General features: G+C 45.1%; 1 protein-coding gene across 1 annotated transcript in view; it reads left to right on the top strand.

The window, feature by feature from the left end:
• The first annotated feature begins 8,362 nt into the window (after positions 1-8,362).
• COPS4 (COP9 signalosome subunit 4) overlaps positions 8,363-19,833 on the top strand; it is a 49,415-nt gene continuing 37,944 nt past the window's right edge. Inside the window, exons 1-3 of the mRNA XM_063919789.1 lie at positions 8,363-8,500; positions 17,999-18,078; positions 18,533-18,684. Coding sequence (XP_063775859.1) covers positions 8,427-8,500; positions 17,999-18,078; positions 18,533-18,684 — 306 coding nt within the window. The 5' untranslated portion in view covers positions 8,363-8,426. The remainder of the gene's footprint in view (positions 8,501-17,998; positions 18,079-18,532; positions 18,685-19,833) is intronic.

The following is a 19,833-nucleotide window of genomic DNA, read 5'->3' as shown; positions in this document are numbered from 1 at the left end:
CATTATTATGGATATGAAAATTAATCTGTTCTCTCTCTCTCTCTCTCTCTATATATATATATATATATATATATATATAGTGATTCAAAATTTGCAGTACACCCTTGTCAAACTCGCCGTACACCCTTTTGTTTCAAAAACTGTGCAGAAAATGGGAAAACTGACTTAGATTCAAGATGGCCCAGTGGCAAACGCAGGATTTAGCGAGGGGGATTTCCGTGGGTGGGTGGGTGGGTAGGTGGGTGTGTATGTATATGTGCAGGTATGTGTAATAAATATATATATATATATAGATATATACACACACACATACATACATACATACATACGTACGTACGGAGGCAGGACGGCACTCATTGAGACTGGTAAACCATAGAAAATCAGCACAGGACGCTGAAGCTGTTTGTCAACGTTTCAGAGTTAGACTCCTTTAAAAGAGTCTAACTCTGAAACGTTGACATACAGCTACAGCGTCCTGTACTGATTTTCTATGGTTTACCAGTCTCTATGAGTGCCGTCCTGCTTCCATACATATTATCAGATTCTGACGGGCTCCGGAGCCAGTGGCAAACGCAAGATTTAGCGAGGGGGGTTTCCGTGGGTGGGTGGGTGGGTGGGTGTGTATGTATATGTGCAGGTATGTGTAATAAATATATATATATATATATATATATATATATATATATATATATATATATATATAGACATATACACACACACACACACACACACACACACATACATACATACATACATACATACATACATACATATGTACGGAGGCAGGACGGCACTCATTGCGACTGGTAAACCATAGAAAATCAGCACAGGACGCTGAAGCTGTTTGTCAACGTTTCAGAGTTAGACTCTTTTAAAAGAGTCTAACTCTGAAACGTTGACATACAGCTACAGCGTCCTGTGCTGACTTTTTTATGGTTTACCAGTATCTATGAGTGCCGTCCTGCTTCCATACATATTATCTGATTCTGACAGGCTCCGGAGCATGTTGTGCGGTACTAGTAAGGAGTGCCATTCATCATTTGCAGATATATATATAGTCCCAGAAGAAAAGAAACCAGCACCTCCAAATTACTGCATAATAAAATCTTTATCAAAAAATAAGATCTTAAAAGCACCAGAGGCAAGAAACATTAGTAGAAGCACATGGGGTGTCAAAAAACTGCATAATATCATATCACCATTTCAACGTGGTAAGTAGTGCAAGCCTCCAGCAACAAACAGGTAGGTCGACAGCTGTTTCGGTGCTCAGAGGCACCTTCCTCATGGTCCATGAGGAAGGTGCCTCTGAGCACCGAAACAGCTGTCGACCTACCTGTTTGTTGGTGGAGGCTTGCACTACTTACCACGTTGAAATGGTGATATGATATTATGCAGTTTTTTGACACCCCATGTGCTTCTACTAATGTTTCTTGCCTCTGGTGCTTTTAAGATCTTATTTTTTGATAAAGATTTTATTATGCAGTAATTTGGAGGTGCTGGTTTCTTTTCTTCTTGGACTATTGTAACATATTATGTATCCAGCACTCCTAACATGGACAATACTGTGTGCGGCAGGCTATACCACTAATCTATCAGATATATATATATATATATATAATGAAGCAGGAATCAACGGCACTCTGCAGACTGAGTATTAAGTTAAATAGTCTTTAATTCGATCCTACGCCGTTTCTGGGACAAATCCCCGTCTTCAGGGACAAACCATACACAAGTGCAGTAACATGAACACACAATATATACCCTTCCTAATAGACACTCATTACAGAGATTCAACTCACCTGTCCGGGCGCCGGCGGTACCGTCACATGCTGCTGCGAGATATAACCGTCGCGGGGTACTGACGTCAACATGCTGCGTCGATCGGGGGACCAATCGCAGGACTGTAGTTCCCGTTGCTGGGCAACCCCTGACAGACGATGTCACTGATGACGTTTCCCGTCACTATGTGCAGTGCTCACAACGCTCTGACTTCCGTCGGAGACGCCGGCAGGGAGCCAATCGCTGCTCTGGATATCTCGGTTACTAGGCAACCCCTATAAGAAAAAAACAAAAACAATATCAATAATGACATAGACAAAAACTCATAAAACGCCCAGTAAACTAGACATAAATAGAAAAAAAGAACATTAAAATAGACACCGACTCAGATGACAGTGACCAGCTCGATCATCATAATGATATAGCGATCAATTATTAACTAAATACCTCATTGGTACACATCAGTAAATACAAATAGTATAGTAAACAACTATTAAGAGCAATATGAGTATTATGAGCTATAGAGCTAAATGAATAATTACCCATTAGAAAAATTAAGAAAATTAAAGAAATTAATGTGACTAATTATAGAAAGCATTGGAGGCCTAGAGAACTACACTCCCGTGATTGGTCCCCCGATCGACGCAGCATGTTGACGTCAGTACCCCGCGACGGTGATATCTCGCAGCAGCATGTGACGGTACCGCCGGCGCCCGGACAGTTGAGTTGAATCTCTGTAATGAGTGTCTATTAGGAAGGGAATATATTGTGTGTTCATGTTACTGCACTTGTGTATGATTTGTCCCTGAAGACGGGGATTTGTCCCCGAAACGGCGTAGGACCGAATTAAAGACTATTTAACTTAATACTCAGTCTGCAGAGTGCCACTGATTCCTGCTTCATCATATTGGATCTTGCCTTTGATCGCAGAGGGCACCGCAGCAAGTAATTTTCCATACCCAATTGAGTGCCGAACCTTACCGCTATCTCTATATATCTCTCTCTCTATATATATATATCTATATATATATATATATATATATAATATATATATATTTGTGTGGTCGTCTGGCACTCTGGATGATAAAAAGCAAAGATGCTGGGGTGCCCTCCTGAAATTAATATAACCGGTAATCCTCCTTGGGTCCTGTGATAGGACCTCTATTGAAGAAAAATAGGCGGCACTCCAGGGACTTAAATAAAGTCAAACTGTATTAAAAAAAAATAATAATTAATGGCGCAAAAAACAACGTTTCAAGGCTCAACAGCCTTTCCATCAGGTTATGCATTATAGGTGAGGTGAAAAAAAACAGACGTATTTTGTTTATTGTTTTTCACCTCACCTATAATGCATAACCAGATGAAAAGGCCGTAGAGCCTTGAAACGTTGTTTTTTGCGCCATTAACTTTATTTTTTAATACAGTTTGACTTTATTTAAGTCCCTGAAGTGCCGCCTATTTTTCTTCAATAGAGGTCCTATCACAGGACCCAAGGAGGATTACCGGTATATATATATATATATATATATATATATATATATATATATATATCACACATTTATATTCACAAACTCACACATGTAAACACACATACATACACTCACACATGTAAACACACATACATACATATGGTACATACACAAGCACACACAAACCCTCATACATACATACATGCATTCATATCATACAAAAACACACTTAAACAATGATTTAAAACTTACATACAGAGGGGCGGCAGCGGCAGCGTGAGGACAGAGGGAGCTGCTGTGGCTGAGCATGCGCAGCCAGCAGCTCCCCCGGCACCCGGGACATTCTCTAAGCAGAGAGCTGCATAGCTCTCTGCTCTTGCTACAGCTCCGTCCGCGATCGCGATTGCGGCTTTTGCTTTTGTTGAGATGGAGACAGCTATGTCTCCATCTCAAAACATTTTTGGGGGTCATCAGGGGGGTGGGTTTCCAGGTACTCGGAAACCCCCCCTGCGTGCGCCACTGTGGCCGATTTCAAGATGGCGCCCATGTTCGGTACATACCCTAAAAGATAGCCCACCTCACCCATACCTTACTGGAGTATTCAGTTTTCCCATTCCTGCACAATTTTTTAAACAAAATCACCCTGTACTGTATATATCGATCTATCTATATGGACAAAAGTATTCAGACGCCTGACCATTACACCTACAGGGACTGTAATGACATTGTATTTAGATACATATAGTTTAATAAGGAGTTGGCCCCCCTTTCACAGTTCTAATAGCTTTCATTCTTCTTGAAAAGCTTTACACAAGATTTTGGAGTGTTTCTTTGGGAATTTGTGCCCATTCGTTCTGTAGAGCATTTATGAGGTCAGACACTGATGTTGGACGAGTACGCTTGGCTCGCAATCTCCATTCCAGTTCATCCCAAAGGTGCTCAATGGGGTTGAGGTCAGGGCTCTGTGAGGGCCAGTCAAGCTCTTCCACACTGAACTCATTAAACCATGGGGAAGGGGGGTATTCAGAGGTGGACGCTATTTTCAGAAAATCGCAAACGCCTGTATTTCGGCCATCTGTGCATGTGCATCGCTCGCACAGTGCGTGCGCGGATGCACATGCAGTTCCGGAAGGATGCATAGTGATTAACACTATGCAGTTCCGGAAGGATGCATAGTGTTTAACAGGCTGTGGCGGTCGTATACAGGGGTCGACCTCTATTTGCCGCTTTCTGCTATGCGATTTTAATTGATATGCTGAAGCATTAAGAATGCCCTTCACTGGAGATTAGGGGCCTAGCCCAAACCCTGAAAAACAGCCCCATACCATTATCCCTCCTCCACCAAACTGCACAGTTGGCATAATGCTGTCAGGCAGGTAATGTTCTCCCCGCATCCGCCAAACCCAGACTCACCCATCCGACTGTCAAACAGAGAAGCGTGATTCGTCACGCCACAGAACACGTTTCCACTGCTCCACAGTCCAGTGTCGGTGTGCTTTACACCAGTCCATCTGACGCTTGGCATTGGACTTGGTGACATGAGGCTTGCACGTAGCTGCTCGGCCATGAAACCCATTCCATTAAGCTCCTACCGCACAGTTTATGTGCTCACATTAATGCCAGTGGAAGTTTGGAACTCTTCAGTTATGGAATCAGCAAAGCATTGGTGATTTTTATGCACCATGAGCTTTAGCAGTCGGTGACCCCGCTCTGTGATTTTACGTGGTCTTCTGCTTCATAGCAGAGTTGCTGTTGTTTCTAAACGCTTCCACTTTCTAAAAATATCACAGTTGGCTGTGGAATATCAAGCAGGGATGAAATTTCACGAAACGTCTTATTGCAGAGGTGGCATCCTATCACAGTACTTGCTGAAGTCCCTGAGCTCTTCAGAACGACCCATTTGTATCCCAAATGTTTGCAAATGGAGACTGCATGGCAAGGTGCATGATTTTATACACCTGTGGCAACGGGTCTGATTGAAAAACCTGAATTCAGTAACTAACAGGTGTGGCCAAATACTTTTGCCCATATAATGGGTATATATATATATATATATATATATATATATATATATATATAGAGAGAGAGAGAGAGAGAGAGAGAGAGAGAGAGAGAGAGAGAGAGAGAGAGATTCATTCCTATTGTACTAAGTCATGAAGTATGTGGTAAAGTATTATTAATACAGGTTGAGTATCCCATATCCAAATATTCCGAAATACGGAATATTCCGAAATACAGACTTTTTTGAGTGACAGTGAGATAGTGAAACCTTTGTTTTTTGATGGTTCAATGAACACAAACTTTGTTTAATACTCAAAGTTATTAAAAATATTGTATTAAATGACCTTCAGGCTGTGTGTATAAGGTGTATATGAAACATAAATGAATTGTGTGAATGTACACACACTTTGTTTAATGCACAAAGTTATAAAAAATATTGGCTAAAATGACCTTCAGGCTGTGTGTATAAGGGCCCTCATTCCGAGTCGGTCGCTCGGTAATTTTCATCGCATCGCAGTGAAATTCCGCTTAGTACGCATGCGCAATAATCGCACTGCGACTGCGCCAAGTAATTTTACAATGAAGATAGTATTTTTACTCACGGCTTTTTCTTCGCTCCGGCGATCGTAGTGTGATTGACAGGAAATGGGTGTTACTGGGCGGAAACACGGCGTTTTCGGGGCGTGTGGATAAAAACGCTACCGTTTCCGGAAAAAACGCAGGAGTGGCTGGAGAAACGGGGGAGTGTCTGGGCGAACGCTGGGTGTGTTTATGACGTCAAACCAGGAACGACAAGCACTGAACTGATCGCAGATGCCGAGTAAGTCTGAAGCTACTCTGAAACTGCTAAGTAGTTTGTAATCGCAATATTGCGAATACATCGGTCGCAATTTTAAGAAGCTAAGATACACTCCCAGTAGGCGTAGGCTTAGCCTGAGCAACTCTGCTAAATTCGCCTTGCGAGCGATCAACTCGGAATGAGGGCCAAGGTGTATATGAAACAGAAATGTATTCTGTGCTTAGACTAGAGTCCCATCACCATGATATCTCATTATGGTATGCAATTATTCCAAAATACGGAAAAATCCCATATCCAAAATTCTTCTGGTCCCAAGCATTTTGGATAAGGGGTACTCAACCTGTATTACAATCTCACCACTTTATCACTCAGCAAACTTTGAAACATCTTCCCCTTAGTCTGTCCATCTACTCCAAGGGCCTGATTAAGAGATGGATGAAAATGCGAAGTCACTTGCAAGCAGCTTTGCATTTCCATCCGATTATAAGAAGTGACATGCAGGAGACATCTCAGTAGAAGAGACGCCTCCTACTTGATACCAGCACAGCGACCGCTGTTGCAAGTCGGGATCCAAGATCGTGACCATCGCATACCACCCAACTGTCCCGATTTTTGCGGGACAGTTGCATTTTTTGGGACTGTCCCGCTGTCCCACCCGCGGGCCGCAGTGTCCTGCAGTGGGGGTGGGAAGGCAGTTGGAAGGCTCCTGCACTTGCTGCCCTGCTTAGCAGAGCAGCGGTGAATAGACGCAGCGTCTATTCACTGTAGACAGAGGGAAAGGGGGCATGAAAGCATCTCACAGAGTGCTAGGCATGCCCCTTCAGTGATGGTAAACGGGGGCATGGCTCACGATTGCTGCACTGTCACGAGACCACGCGCCCTTCATGTAGGCCACACCCCTTTTCGGGTGCAGGCTACGCGCGACGGAGTCCCGCTTCTCTATTTGAAAATGATGGGAGGTATGCCATCGGTCGCAATGTTCCACAAAGAGGGCCAGCTGAGTAAGCTCCAGCTGGACTCTCCACTCTCAGAAAACGGGGGCGTGTGGGAACGCAAGCCTCTCTCTGCCCCCTGCCCACCCCCTCAATGCTGCTGTCTGTCAATCAGGCAGTGCACGAGGACAACTGCGGGCAACAATGCAAGTCCCGTTCTGTGCATGCGCAGAACGGATCTTGTGCAGTCGCAGATTCCCAATAATTAGGAATCTTCATGGGACGTAGTACCTGTGTCCCACTCTAAATTAGTCTTGCAGTCTGCCTCTGCACCAATGCACTGACTCCACATCTGCTGATTCTGTAAAGGAGTGGCAGCTGTAGAGAGAGCCAGCCTGAGCCTTGCAGTGACGCAGAGCCATACCACCGTACCAGCGGCCAAGTATTTACCACCTCCATATGCAGTGGTGAATTTCCCATTACGCACGTAAGGCACATACCTAGGAGCGGCACTTGAATGCTTGTATTAGTACTGTCAGACCAAAATTACCATTAACTGCAAAATATTTCCACTCTACTGTACCATACGCCATCTTGCTTGGACTGTAAATGGTAGGACTGCCCTTGTAGGTTGTTCTACTTAATTATTCATACACAATTAAAAATAAAATGAAATGTCATAGTTAATGATTTTTAAATTGGCAATTATATCAAATGAGGGCTTATAACCAATCAATGAAAATAATAAAATTAGACAGAGGGGGGCAGCCATTACTGTTGTGCCAAGGGGTGCCATGACCCCTATATTCGCCCCTGTCCGTATGTAGGGGTCTGGAGAAGATCTGGAGGAATCCTGTATGGGTGAACACATTTCATGAGGGAGCAAGCTTTATTTGGCCCGTGGGCCTTAGTTTGGTCTTCCCTGTATAAACATTATTGTATTTAAAAAAAAATAATAATTTTTATGCAATATACAACTGTGACTGGCAGTAACCATACAAAGTGTTAAGCACACAATAAAAGTATATTTTTTCAAAGACTACAATTTAGTAATCTGAAAAGTGTATCAGTATATATGACTATGAACCAAATAACAGGTCCCAGACAGTTACCGGCAGCGCAGCACAAGTATATATTTCACACATATATGTTACAGCCTGAACTGGTTATGTACCATTACTTGCAACTGAAACTAACTTGCTTTTCATGCGCATACTAGTATTACATATCGATTTAACTTCTGAGCAGCATCCACATGTAATGCTACTCTAGCACTAACCAGCAGGGGGCGCTCCTTCCTCACAGCAATCACAGAGTGATACAAGAACACCAGCAGTAGTAACCGCCTTATTTCCTGCATGTGAGCCGGGGGGGGGGGGCGAGTCGTCGCGTCCTAGTGACGTGTTATTGTAAATCGAGGGGGCGTGTCCAGGGTTGCTGACCAAGATGGCGGCGTCCGTAAGACAGGATCTTACCCAGCTGATGAGTTCCAGCGGCTCTCACAAGGACCTTGCCGGGAAGTGAGTGTCAGGGTGTGCAGCTCTAGGTGTAGATGCATGCGAAGGATGTGTATGTATAAAGTATGATGGCGGAGTGCATCGGCATCATACCTTCATTAGTCCTGGTGTCGGGCATGTTCACAGGCACACTGAAGAGAGACCTATACTATGTGGCAACAGTAACAGTGTAGAAAGTGCTGCTTACAGACTCTCCAACATAGCCCTACCAGGTACAAAATACTCTGCTCCTGGACTTCCCTCTTAATGTATGATTTAAGTGTTTTACCAAAGGTGATAGCAATCATATATTAAGAGGGAAGCCCAGGAGCAGAGCATTTTGTACCTGATGGAAGGGGTCATGTGGGAGGGGCTGCTACTATGGACACCCAGAGGGTTGGGTTCTGCTGTCCGTCGTTTGTGATCCCGCCTGTCACCATACTGTCGCCTGGATCCCAAGCTTTAGGTTGCCGGCGGGGAAGGGTGGCAGCGAGCACAATGAAGCCCCTTGTGGGCACGATGGCTCGCTGCGCTTGCCACAGATTCTATTCCCACTATATAGGTGTTGTGGGCACCCACGAGTGGGAATAGTCCGTGTCAGTCGGCTGTTAATTGGTCGGGATTCTGGCATCGTTATAGTGACCGGCAGTCTCCCAACCGCCGGTCACATAACTTCATCCCCATCCAGATAATGACAAGGGGGGAAATGCCAGGTAAGGTAATTGGACATCCAATGCTAACCCTGAAAGTATTGGGTCACAGAGGTTTTAAACTCCAGTCCTCAAGTTCCCTTCAGCAGGTCAGGTATTCAGGATTTCTCTAATTGCCCATTTATTATTGCAATACGATGCCTGTGTCTACAATGCGCTCAGGGGTTTCACTGAGACTAATGTGTAGTTTTCATGCTAGGCTGTTTTAGCAGGGTGCCGCGCCCTGCCCGTTTTTTTTTTTTTTAAAGGCAAAATCTACCCTGCCCTTTCTGCGGAGCCCTGCTAAAACAGCCGGCCGCTTCCTGCCCTCCCAGCCATTCACGCTATGAGAGAGAGCTTGGGGGAACCGGTGCTGGGCACGCCCCGGCTGCCCACAACCCCTGTAGTAACGTCTGTGGGGGCCGCACAGCCCACTTTAATGATGTTACATAGCCACGCCCCCTTTTCGGACGCCGCGCACACACACATGCCCCCGCAGTCCGAGGCCTGCCCTCTAAAATTTCTAGAGGGAACACTAATGTGTATGCGCTGACCATGCATGCGTGGCGGCCATTGCCAGGAAGGGTTCTGGGGGAACCATCTCCCAGCGGAGTTTGCGATATATAGCTCGTAGGCTAGAGATAACTAATACCATTTTCAGATGGCGTTAGCTGCAGGGGCCAATCATCCCGGAGTTTGGTGAATCTGGCATCATTGCATCCGAGAATGGAGGTATCGCAGCAGGTATTGTAGATATCTTCTGCTGTCCCTCTGTCATATATTCGGCTGATACTAAATATTTACTGTTACCCACCCAAAAAAAATTATTTTGGGGTATTAAGCTGCAAATATTTAATAAATGAGCCCCTTTGTATTGCTGTATCTACATTAGGCCTATTTCCTGACAGCACAGGTGCATTTGCCATTGTCTCTGACACTACACTATGCAGTGGTTATCAGCACAGTTATATTGTCATTTTCTCTTAACGATGCTGGGACTCCGTAAGGACCATGGGGATAGACGGGCTCCGCAGGAGACATGGGCACTTTAAGAAAGACTTTGACTCTGGGTGTGCACTGGCTCCTCCCTCTATGCCCCTCCTCCAGACCTCAGTTTGAGACTGTGCCCAGAGGAGATGGGTGCACTGCAGGGAGCTCTCCTGAGTTTCCTGCTAAGAAAGTATATTTGTTAGGTTTTTTATTTTTAGTGAGCACTGCTGGTAACAGACTCCCTGCATCGAGGGACTGAGGGGAGAGAAGCAGACCTACTTAAATGATAGGCTCTGCTTCTTAGGCTACTGGACACCATTAGCTCCAGAGGGAGTCGGAACACAGGTTCGCCCTGGGCAGCAATATAAACCTCTTATTTGGCAAGAGAGCATATATACAGCTGGACACTGTATATATGCATGAGCCCCCGCCAATTTTACACTTTTAGCGGGACTGAAGCCCGCCGCCGAGGGGGCGGGGCTTCTCCCTCAGCACTCACCAGCGCCATGTTTTTCTCCACAGCACCGCTGAGAGGAAGCTCCCCGGACTCTCCCCTGCTTATACCACGGTAGAAGAGAGGGTTTTAAAGAAGAGGGGGGGGCACATAATTCGGCGCAGATAATAACAGCGCTACGGGGTAAACATTAAATTGCTGTGTTTTTCCTGGGTCATATTGCGCTGGGGTGTGTGCTGGCATACTCTCTCTCTGTCTCTCCAAAGGGCCTTGTGGGGATCTGTCTTCAGAGGAGCATTCCCTGCGTGTGTGGTGTCGGTACATGTGTGTCGACATGTCTGAGGTAAAAGGCTCTCCTAGGGAGGAGAGAGAGCAAATGTGTGTGGTGTCTCCGTCGACAATGCCGACACCTGATTGGATATGTGAAATTAAGTGCTAAGATGAATTTATTACACAAAAGATTAGAGAACAGACAGGGAATCTACCCATGTCTGTCCCTATGTCACAGAGACCTTCAGAGTCTCACAACGCTCACTATCCAAAATAATAGACACTGATATCGACACGGAGTCTGACTCCAGTGTCGACTACAATAATGCAAAGTACAGCCAAAACTGGCAGAAAAGTATTCAATATATGATTATTGTAATAAAAGATGTTTTGCATATCACTGATGAATCATCTGTTCCTGACACGAGGGTACACATGTTTAAGGGGAAGAAAGCTGAGGTAAATTTCCCTCCTCTCATGAAGAAAAAGAGCGGGAATCTCCAGTCAAGAAGCTGCAGCTTCCCAAAAAGAATTCTCAGGGAGTATCCTTTCCCTAAATGGGGCCAGGATACGATGGGAATCTTCCCCTAGGGTGTACAAGGCATTGACACGTTTACCCAAAAAGGTAGCGCTGACTTTACAGCTATCCTCAGGGATCCTGCAGATAGCATGCAGTAAAAGTACTTTGAAGTCCATTTACACACATTCTGGTACACTACTCAGACCGGCGATTGTGTCGGCATGGGTTTATAGCGCTGTAGCAGCGTAGACTGATACCTTATCAGCGGAGATTGAAACCCTAGATAAGGATACCATGTTATTGTCCCTAGTATATATGTATATGTGTATGTGTATATATATATATATATGTGTAAAAGATGTCGTTATATATGTAAAAGATGTCGTTATATATGACATGCCCAAAGAGACGTTAGTCTACTGGGTTCTAGAGTCAACGCTATGGCGATTTCTGCTAGACGTGTCCTGTGGAACATGCGAGGGACAGGTGATGCCGACTAAAAGAGGCATATGGAGTTGCTGCCTTACAAGGGTGAGGAATTGTTCGGAGAGGGCCTCTCGGATCTCGTCTCCACGGCTACGGCAGGTAAATAAAACATTTTTGCCATATATTCCCTCACAATCAAAGAAAGCGCCTCATTATCAATTGCAGTCCTTTCGTTCCAATAAAAGCAAGAGAGCATGTGGATTGTCCTTTCTTGCCAGAGGTAAGGGCAGAGGGAAAAAGCTGCACAACACAGCTAGTTCCCAGGAACAGAAGTCCTCCCCGGCCTCTGCTAAATCCACTGCATGACGTTGGGGCCCCCCTGAGGGAGTCGGCTCCTGTGGGGGCACGTCTTCGACTGTTCAGCCATGTCTGGGTACACTCACAGGTGGATCCATGGGCAATAGAAATTGTTTCCCAGGGTTACAGGCTGGAATTCGAAGAAGTGCCTCCTCGCCGGTTTTTCAAATCGGCCCTACCGAAACAACCCCTGGAAAGGGAGATAGTGTTACATGCGATTCACAAACTGTGTCTGCAACAAGTGGTGGTAGAGGTTCCCCTGCTTCAAAGAGGGCAGGGGTACTACTCAACTCTGTTTGTGGTTCCGAAACCGGACGGTTCGGTCAGACCCATTTTAAATTTAAAATCCCTGAACCTTTACTTTAAACGGTTCAAGTTCAAGATGGAATCACTCAGGGCGGTCATCGCCAGCCTAGAAGGGGGAGATTTTTAGGTATCTCTGGACATAAAGGATGCATACCTGCATGTCCACATATATCCTCCTCATCAGGCGTACCTGAGATTTGCGGTACAGGATTGTCATTACCAATTTCAGACGTTGCCGTTTGGGCTTTGCACGGCCCCGAGAATTTTCACCAAGGTAATGGCGGAAATGATGGTGCTCCTGCGCAAGCGGGGTGTCACAATTATCCAGTACTTGGACGATCTCCTCATAACAGCGAGATCACGGGAGAAGTTGCTAAGCAGCGTATCACTTTCACGGAATGTGTTACAGCGACACGGCTGGATTCTCAATATTCCAAAGTCGCAGATGAATCCTACAACTCGTCTGCCCTTCTTGGGCATGATTCTGGACACAGACCAGAAAAGGGTTTTTCTTCCGAAGGAAAAAGCGCAGGAACTCATGACTCTAGTCATGAACTTGTTGAAACCAAAACAAGTGTCAGTACATCATTGCACTCAAGTTCTGGGAAAGATGATGGCAACATACGAAGCCATTCCATACGGCAGATTCCATGCAAGGGCCTTCCAATGGGACTTATTGGACAAATGGTCCGGGTCGTATCTGCAATTGCATCAGTTGATCACCCTGTCCCCCAGGGCCAGAGTATCTCTCCTGTGGTGGCAAAACAGTGCTCACCTTCTAGAGGGCCGCAGGTTCGGCATTCAGGACTGGATCCTGGTGACCACGGACGCGAGCCTCCGAGGTTGGGGAGCGGTCACACAGGGAAGAAATTTCCAAGGACTTTGGTCAAGTCAAGAGACTTGTCTTCACATCAACATCCTGTCACTAAGGGACATATACAACGCCCTACGTCAAGCGGAGATCTTACTTCGCAATCGACCAGTTCTGCTCCAGTCAGACAACATCACCGCAGTAGCTCATGTAAACTGCCAAGGCGGCACAAGGAGCAGAGTGGCAATGGCGGAAGCCACCAGAGTTCTTCGCTGGGCGGAGAATCATGTAAGTGCTCTGTCAGCAGTGTTCCTTCCGGGAGTGGACAACTGGGAAGCAGACTTCCTCAGCAGACACGATCTGCATCCGGGAGAGTGGGGACTTCATCAGGAAGTCTTCGCGCAGATTGCAAGTCGGTGGGACTACCCCAAATAGACATGATGGCATCCCGTCTCAACAAAAAGCTACAAAGGTATTGCGCCAGGTCAAGAGACCCTCAGGCGGTAGCTGTGGACGCCCTAGTGACACCGTGGGTGTTCCAGTCGGTATATGTGTTTCCTCCTCCTTCCTTTCATACTCAAGGTGTTGAGAATAATTTGAAAAAGAGGAGTGAGAACAATTCTCATTGTTCCAGATTGGCCACGAAGAACCTGGTATCCGGATCTGCAAGAAATGCTCACAGAAGATCCGGGGCCTCTTCCTCTAAGGCAGGACCTGTTACAACAAGGTCCCTGTCTGTTCTAAGACTTACCACGGCTGCGTTTGACGGCATGGCGGTTGAACGCCGGATCCTAGCGGAAGAGGGTATTCCGGATGAGGTCATTCCTACGCTAATAAAGGCTAGGAAGGACGTGACGTTTAAACATTATCACCGAATATGGCGAAAATATGTTTCTTGGTGTGAGGCCAGAAATGCTCCTACGGAAGAATTCCACCTGGGCCGTTTTCTTCACTTCCTACAAACTGGAGTAAATTTGGGCCTAAAATTAGGCTCCATTAAAAGTTCAGATTTCGGCCTTATCCATTTTCTTTCAAAAGGAATTGGCCTCATTACCTGAAGTACAGACTTTTGTGAAGGGAGTACTGCATATTCAGCCTCCTTTTGTACCTCCGGTGGCGCCTTGGGACCTTAACGTGGTGTTAAGTTTCCTTATGTCACATTGGTTTGAACCACTTAAGACAGTGGAGTTGAAATATCTCACCTGGAAGGTGGTCATGTTGTTAGCCTTGGCTTCGGCTAGGCGAGTTTCGGAATTGGCGGCTTTATCACATAAAAGCCCCTATCTGGTTTTCCATATGGATAGAGCGGAATTACGGACCCGTCCTCAAGTCCTGCCTAAGGTGGTCTCATCTTTTCATATGAACCAACATATTGTCGTGCCTGTGGCTACACATGACTTGGAGGATTCAGAGTCCCTTGATGTGGTCAGGGCTTTGAAAATTTACGTGGCCAGAACGGCTAGGATCGGAAAAACAGAAGCACTGTTTGTCCTGTATGCAGCCAACAAAGTTGGCGGCCCTGCTTCAAAGCAGACTGTTGCTCGCTGGATCTGTAACACGATTCAGCAGGCACATTCTACGGCAGGATTGCCGTTACCAAAATCGGTTAAGGCCCATTCCACTAGGAAGGTGGGCTCTTCTTGGGCGGCTGCCCGAGGGGTCTCTGCACTACAGCTGTGCCGAGCTGCTACTTGGTCGGGGTCAAACATCTTTGCAAAGTTCTATAAGTTTGATACCCTGGCTGAGGAGGACCTCCTGTTTGCTCAATCGGTGCTGCAGAGTCATCCGCACTCTCCCGCACGTTTGGGAGCTTTGGTATAATCCCCATGGTCCTTACGGAGTCCCAGCATCCTCTAGGACGTTAGAGAAAATAAGATTTTAAACCTACCGGTAAATCTTTTTCTCGTAGTCCGTAGAGGATGCTGGGCGCCCGTTTTAAGTGCGGACTACTTCTGCAAGACTTGTATATAGTTATTGCTTACATAAGGGTTATGTTATAGTTTCATCGGTCTTGGACTGATGCTAGGTTGTTTTTCATACTGTTAACTGGGTAGTATATCACAAGTTATACGGTGTGATTGGTGTGGCTGGTATGAATCTTGCCCTTGAATTAACAAAATCCTTTCCTCGTACTGTCCATCTCCTCTGGGCACAGTTTCTCTAACTGAGGTCTGGAGGAGGGGCATAGAGGGAGGAGCCAGTGCACACCCAGAGTCAAAGTCTTTCTTAAAGTGCCCATGTCTCCTGCGGAGCCCGTCTATCCCCATGGTTCTTACGGAGTCCCAGCATCCTCTACGGACTACGAGAAAAAGATTTACCGGTAGGTTTAAAATCTTATTTTTTCTGACAGAGGAACATAATTCTGGTGCCTTCTTGTTGCTACTAGTGATATTCATGACTAGCGACTTAATTCTGTGGGGTGGATTGTTTTTCTGGTTTGAATGTTTTGCTGCATTTCCTTAGATCAGTCTTTCAGTAATATTTTATTATGCAATATATGAGAAGCTCTATGTATTGCTGTACAATTCAAAGACCTGCTAAAGCAAACCAATACCAACAGGTGAGGAGGGCTTAGGGTGGGTACACACTGGGAGATATATTGTCTGTTCGATGCAAGGATGATATACTGTATCTAGGCTTACCAAATTCTTCCTATAAACTGGGACACTCATGAATTACACAGGTTCTGTGGCTGGCTGACTTCAAGCCTACATTTTACCTGGTTTTAATCAGCTAGAGAACCCATGTAATTCATGAGCGTCCGGGTTTATTTAAAAGAATAGTATTGTCAACCTAGATGTATCGCAATCAGTTCGGCGGATGTGTACACCTGATATGTCTGTGAATGACGTTGTACAGACATATCGCATCAGCCCTGCAGCACAGCCGATGACGTTATAACTTGCAGATATATTGGCATGTCTGGCTGTGTGTACACTGGCTGCAGGGACTGCTGGGTGGGCAAATTCTAATGCTTGCCCAGGTGTGATGTCAGGACAACACATTGAGCTGCCATTCAGTAAGTGTGTATGCTTACCAGAATTGGCCGCTCGGTCGGCGCTACGGTGGGCCAGCAAATAGATCTTCCAGGTGTGTACCCAGCCTTACAGAGCACTTACAAGCTAAAGAAGGAAAAGGAACAAGTTGTGAGCAAAAAACACTGGAAACTGTGCATAGACAAGAAAATACAATGTAAAGGAAGCTTTTGTTGCTGTGGATAGGGAAGTGAGAACAAAAGACAGATATATAAGGATATTGCCTCCCAAAAAGTATAGTTACTGTATATGTAGTGTGTGGGGGGGAATGAAAAATATAGTACTTATCTTCAACACTCATGTCTCTCTGATTGGCATCCTTGTATAGTGTATATTGTACTGTGCATAGTAGCCTGGCAGAAATGGGGTTCCAGTCAATGGATAGAAAATTTAGAATAGGTCAACTCCATATGGTCAAAAGGTCGACATGAAAATGGTCAACACACAATGGTTGAAACAAGTTTTTATTTTTTATAAAAATGTTTAAACTTTTGCTTCATTTACTGTCCACGTGTACTACGATTGGGAATAGTAACCTTGTCCATAGCGTGGCGAGTGAAGTGAACCAGCACGGGTCTACGTTTTCACTAATCATGGTCACACACTATGAAATGGACAAACAAAAAAAGACGACTTGTTTCAACCATTTTCATGTAAACCTTTTGACCCTGTTGACCTTTTACATGTCGTCTATATGGGGTTGACCTATTGACTATATCTATTTTATGTAGCTCTTTTATGCCACACCTGCAGAAATGAACTCATTTGTGGCATGTGCCAGAATATTCTTTGTAGCTGTAGCAGTCTGAAGCTGTTGTGAGCTGTATACTTGTTGGATTGCAGTTTGTCGTAGTGTCTGTCATTGAAAAGAAACGTACATTTACGTCTTAAGTGTTGATGGAGTGTACAGCATATCCGATGAATAGAAAGGACAAGTCCTAAAGGAAGTTGTGGTAGGAACAGCAGAGTGGTAAATAAGATACCTGTATAGAAAGTTGAACAGGCACAGGTTGGGTCTGATATGGAGATCAGTATGTCGATAGTCAGAATACCGACCACAGCATCCCAATGGTCAGAATCCTGGGCAAGGTAAGTATCGTCACATACTCCAAATGCCCCTTAACCTTCCCTTCCCGCAGCCTTAAGCCTAACCATCTCCTCTCTTCTCCCCCCCAGTAGTGCCTAAGCCTTAACCCCCCCCCACCCCCCTCCAGCAGCCCAGCCTAAACCTAACCCGCCCTCCACAGTCGAAACCTACCCCTCCCTCACAGCTTACCTTTCTGGCAGCCTGCTCAACAGTCACTCAGGATCCTGGTGGCCGGGATTCTGGCGTCGGGATTGTGATCCTAGTTGGAATGCCAGCATTCCGAGTAGTGTCGGGATCGGTATTTTGGCCTCCGGGATCCTATCCGGATCCCACATGGACAGTGTAAGAGACAAGCAGTCGCTGTGTAGCTCCATGGCTGTAGGAGTGATACTCCTGTGTATGCCACTATAGAAACGTACAGCGGGACAGACAATGTTATGTTAAGTAATGGTGAGTTTGTTACATACTGAGCAGCCATTCTATAGGGTACAGGAACATGGAGTGGTTGCTTTAGGAACAGAGGGATGTGCGGGGATTAGGTCTGGGCGCAGAATGTAATTCTTCTTCCATTTGGCAGGTACCGTCAGATATTGGAGAAAGCTCTTCAGCTTCCCGGACAAGAACAGCTTGAGGCGCTGAAAGCATTTGTTGAAGCAAGTAAGATTGAATGTGCTGCCACACTGCGCTCTCATAATTCACCATACAACACCTAGTTTTACTTGTGTTTTACATTATATCTGGTGTTTAATATTCTTAAGCCCAGTAACCCTGGGCAGGGATCTGCTGTCATGGGCCCCTCTGTAAAATATAACAGAAGTTTTAATTGTTTAGCAAATTTATACAAAAAGAGTTAAATACATGTGTAAATATCATATTAATAATGATGGATTTACAGTTACATTCCCAGTTCTAAGAACACATTTACTGTATCATTTTGATTGCAGCCCCCAAAAACTATTTTAGAAAATCTCAATTTAGTTCCAGAGAGATTTTTTTTCCATCTCAAATTTTACTCAAATGAACTTTGAAGCATTTAGTGAATTGTGAGAAAGCGGTAAGAAATGAAATGTTTTCCCACTACATAAATACTGAGACCATGTCACGTTTCCAGTGGTGAATGAGAACGTCAGCCTTGTGATATCACGGCAGCTGCTCACTGACTTTTGTACGCATCTTCCAAGTCTGCCTGATGGTATTGCAAAGGAGATCTATCACTTCACCTTGGAGAAGATCCAGCCACGAGTCATTTCTTTTGAGGAGCAGGTGAGGGAATATATGTTTGTATAATTATAAAACATTGGTTTGCAGGTGAGTGAGATAAACAAGAAAGTGCTTTTTATATTGTTTATGGCAGTGTTGTAGGTGTGATCAAAGCTTTAAGTGCCAGAACCAGAGTGCGCAAGTCATCTACAATTGCACTCGTGTGTGCTATCACGGAACTAAAGGTGGATATGAGTCTGTACACTGATTTGTACGCATCTGTGTGGCCCTATCCACACGCTTGGTTTAATTTCCATCAGCATCCGTGTACAAGCCCTATCATAGGTATGTCAGAAATCGGGTGTGGGATGATAGACAGTAGACCGTCAATAGATAGACACCACATGTTAGTCAGACCTTGTCACCAGGTTCAAAAGGTTGACATGATCAAAAGGTCAACATGAAAATCGTTGACACAAAAAAGGTAGACAACATTTTTTTTGGCATTTTTGTGGTTTGTGTGGATAGTTTTTTCATCTGGGGCCCCAATTGTAGAAAGGCATCCGCTCGCAGGGCTCGCTGCGCTAGCCACGCTTCGGGCTCGGTGGCTCGCTGCAAGGTTTATAACCAACTCTATGCCGACATGAATAGAGAAGGTATAAAATAGTCCAAAAACATGTAAAATGTAAAAAACAAACAAAAAACCTGTCTACCATTTTCATGTCGACCGTTTGACTATGTCGACCTTTTGTACTGTCTACTTTTTACGTCGACCTTTTGACCCTGTCGACCTAATGTCTGTCTAACATATGGTGTCTATCTATTGTCTGTCTATCATCCGGATACCCTGAAATCAGATGAATCCGCAGTTCAGTCTACATGCTCTAGCTGAGCTTAGCCTGCATGCAAATGCCCCATTACCGCCCAATTATGCTCATTCAGCCCGATATGGTGATACGAGTTGCGCTCGATTCTGAATCAGACATACGTGTAGACCTGGTCCTGGAATTCACAAAATAGAGTTTATTCAACCGTGCGTTTGTCCCTAAGTCAATCCTAAACTGTCATCACACCCAAGAAGGTGGGTTTCTGTGCTGGTTAGGGTTGATTGCCAATAGCACTATGTTTTTTGGGAAACTATATTGCATTCTAATTATTGCTTTGTACAGGTTTGTAAGTACAGGTTCTAAAGACTCTGGGTCCTGAATCTAA

This window comes from Pseudophryne corroboree, chromosome 1 (genome assembly GCF_028390025.1).
Source record: "Pseudophryne corroboree isolate aPseCor3 chromosome 1, aPseCor3.hap2, whole genome shotgun sequence".
NCBI lineage: Eukaryota > Metazoa > Chordata > Amphibia > Anura > Myobatrachidae > Pseudophryne > Pseudophryne corroboree.
Note: the sequence above shows the minus strand (reverse complement) of the source record. Positions and strands in the feature narration are given on the sequence as shown.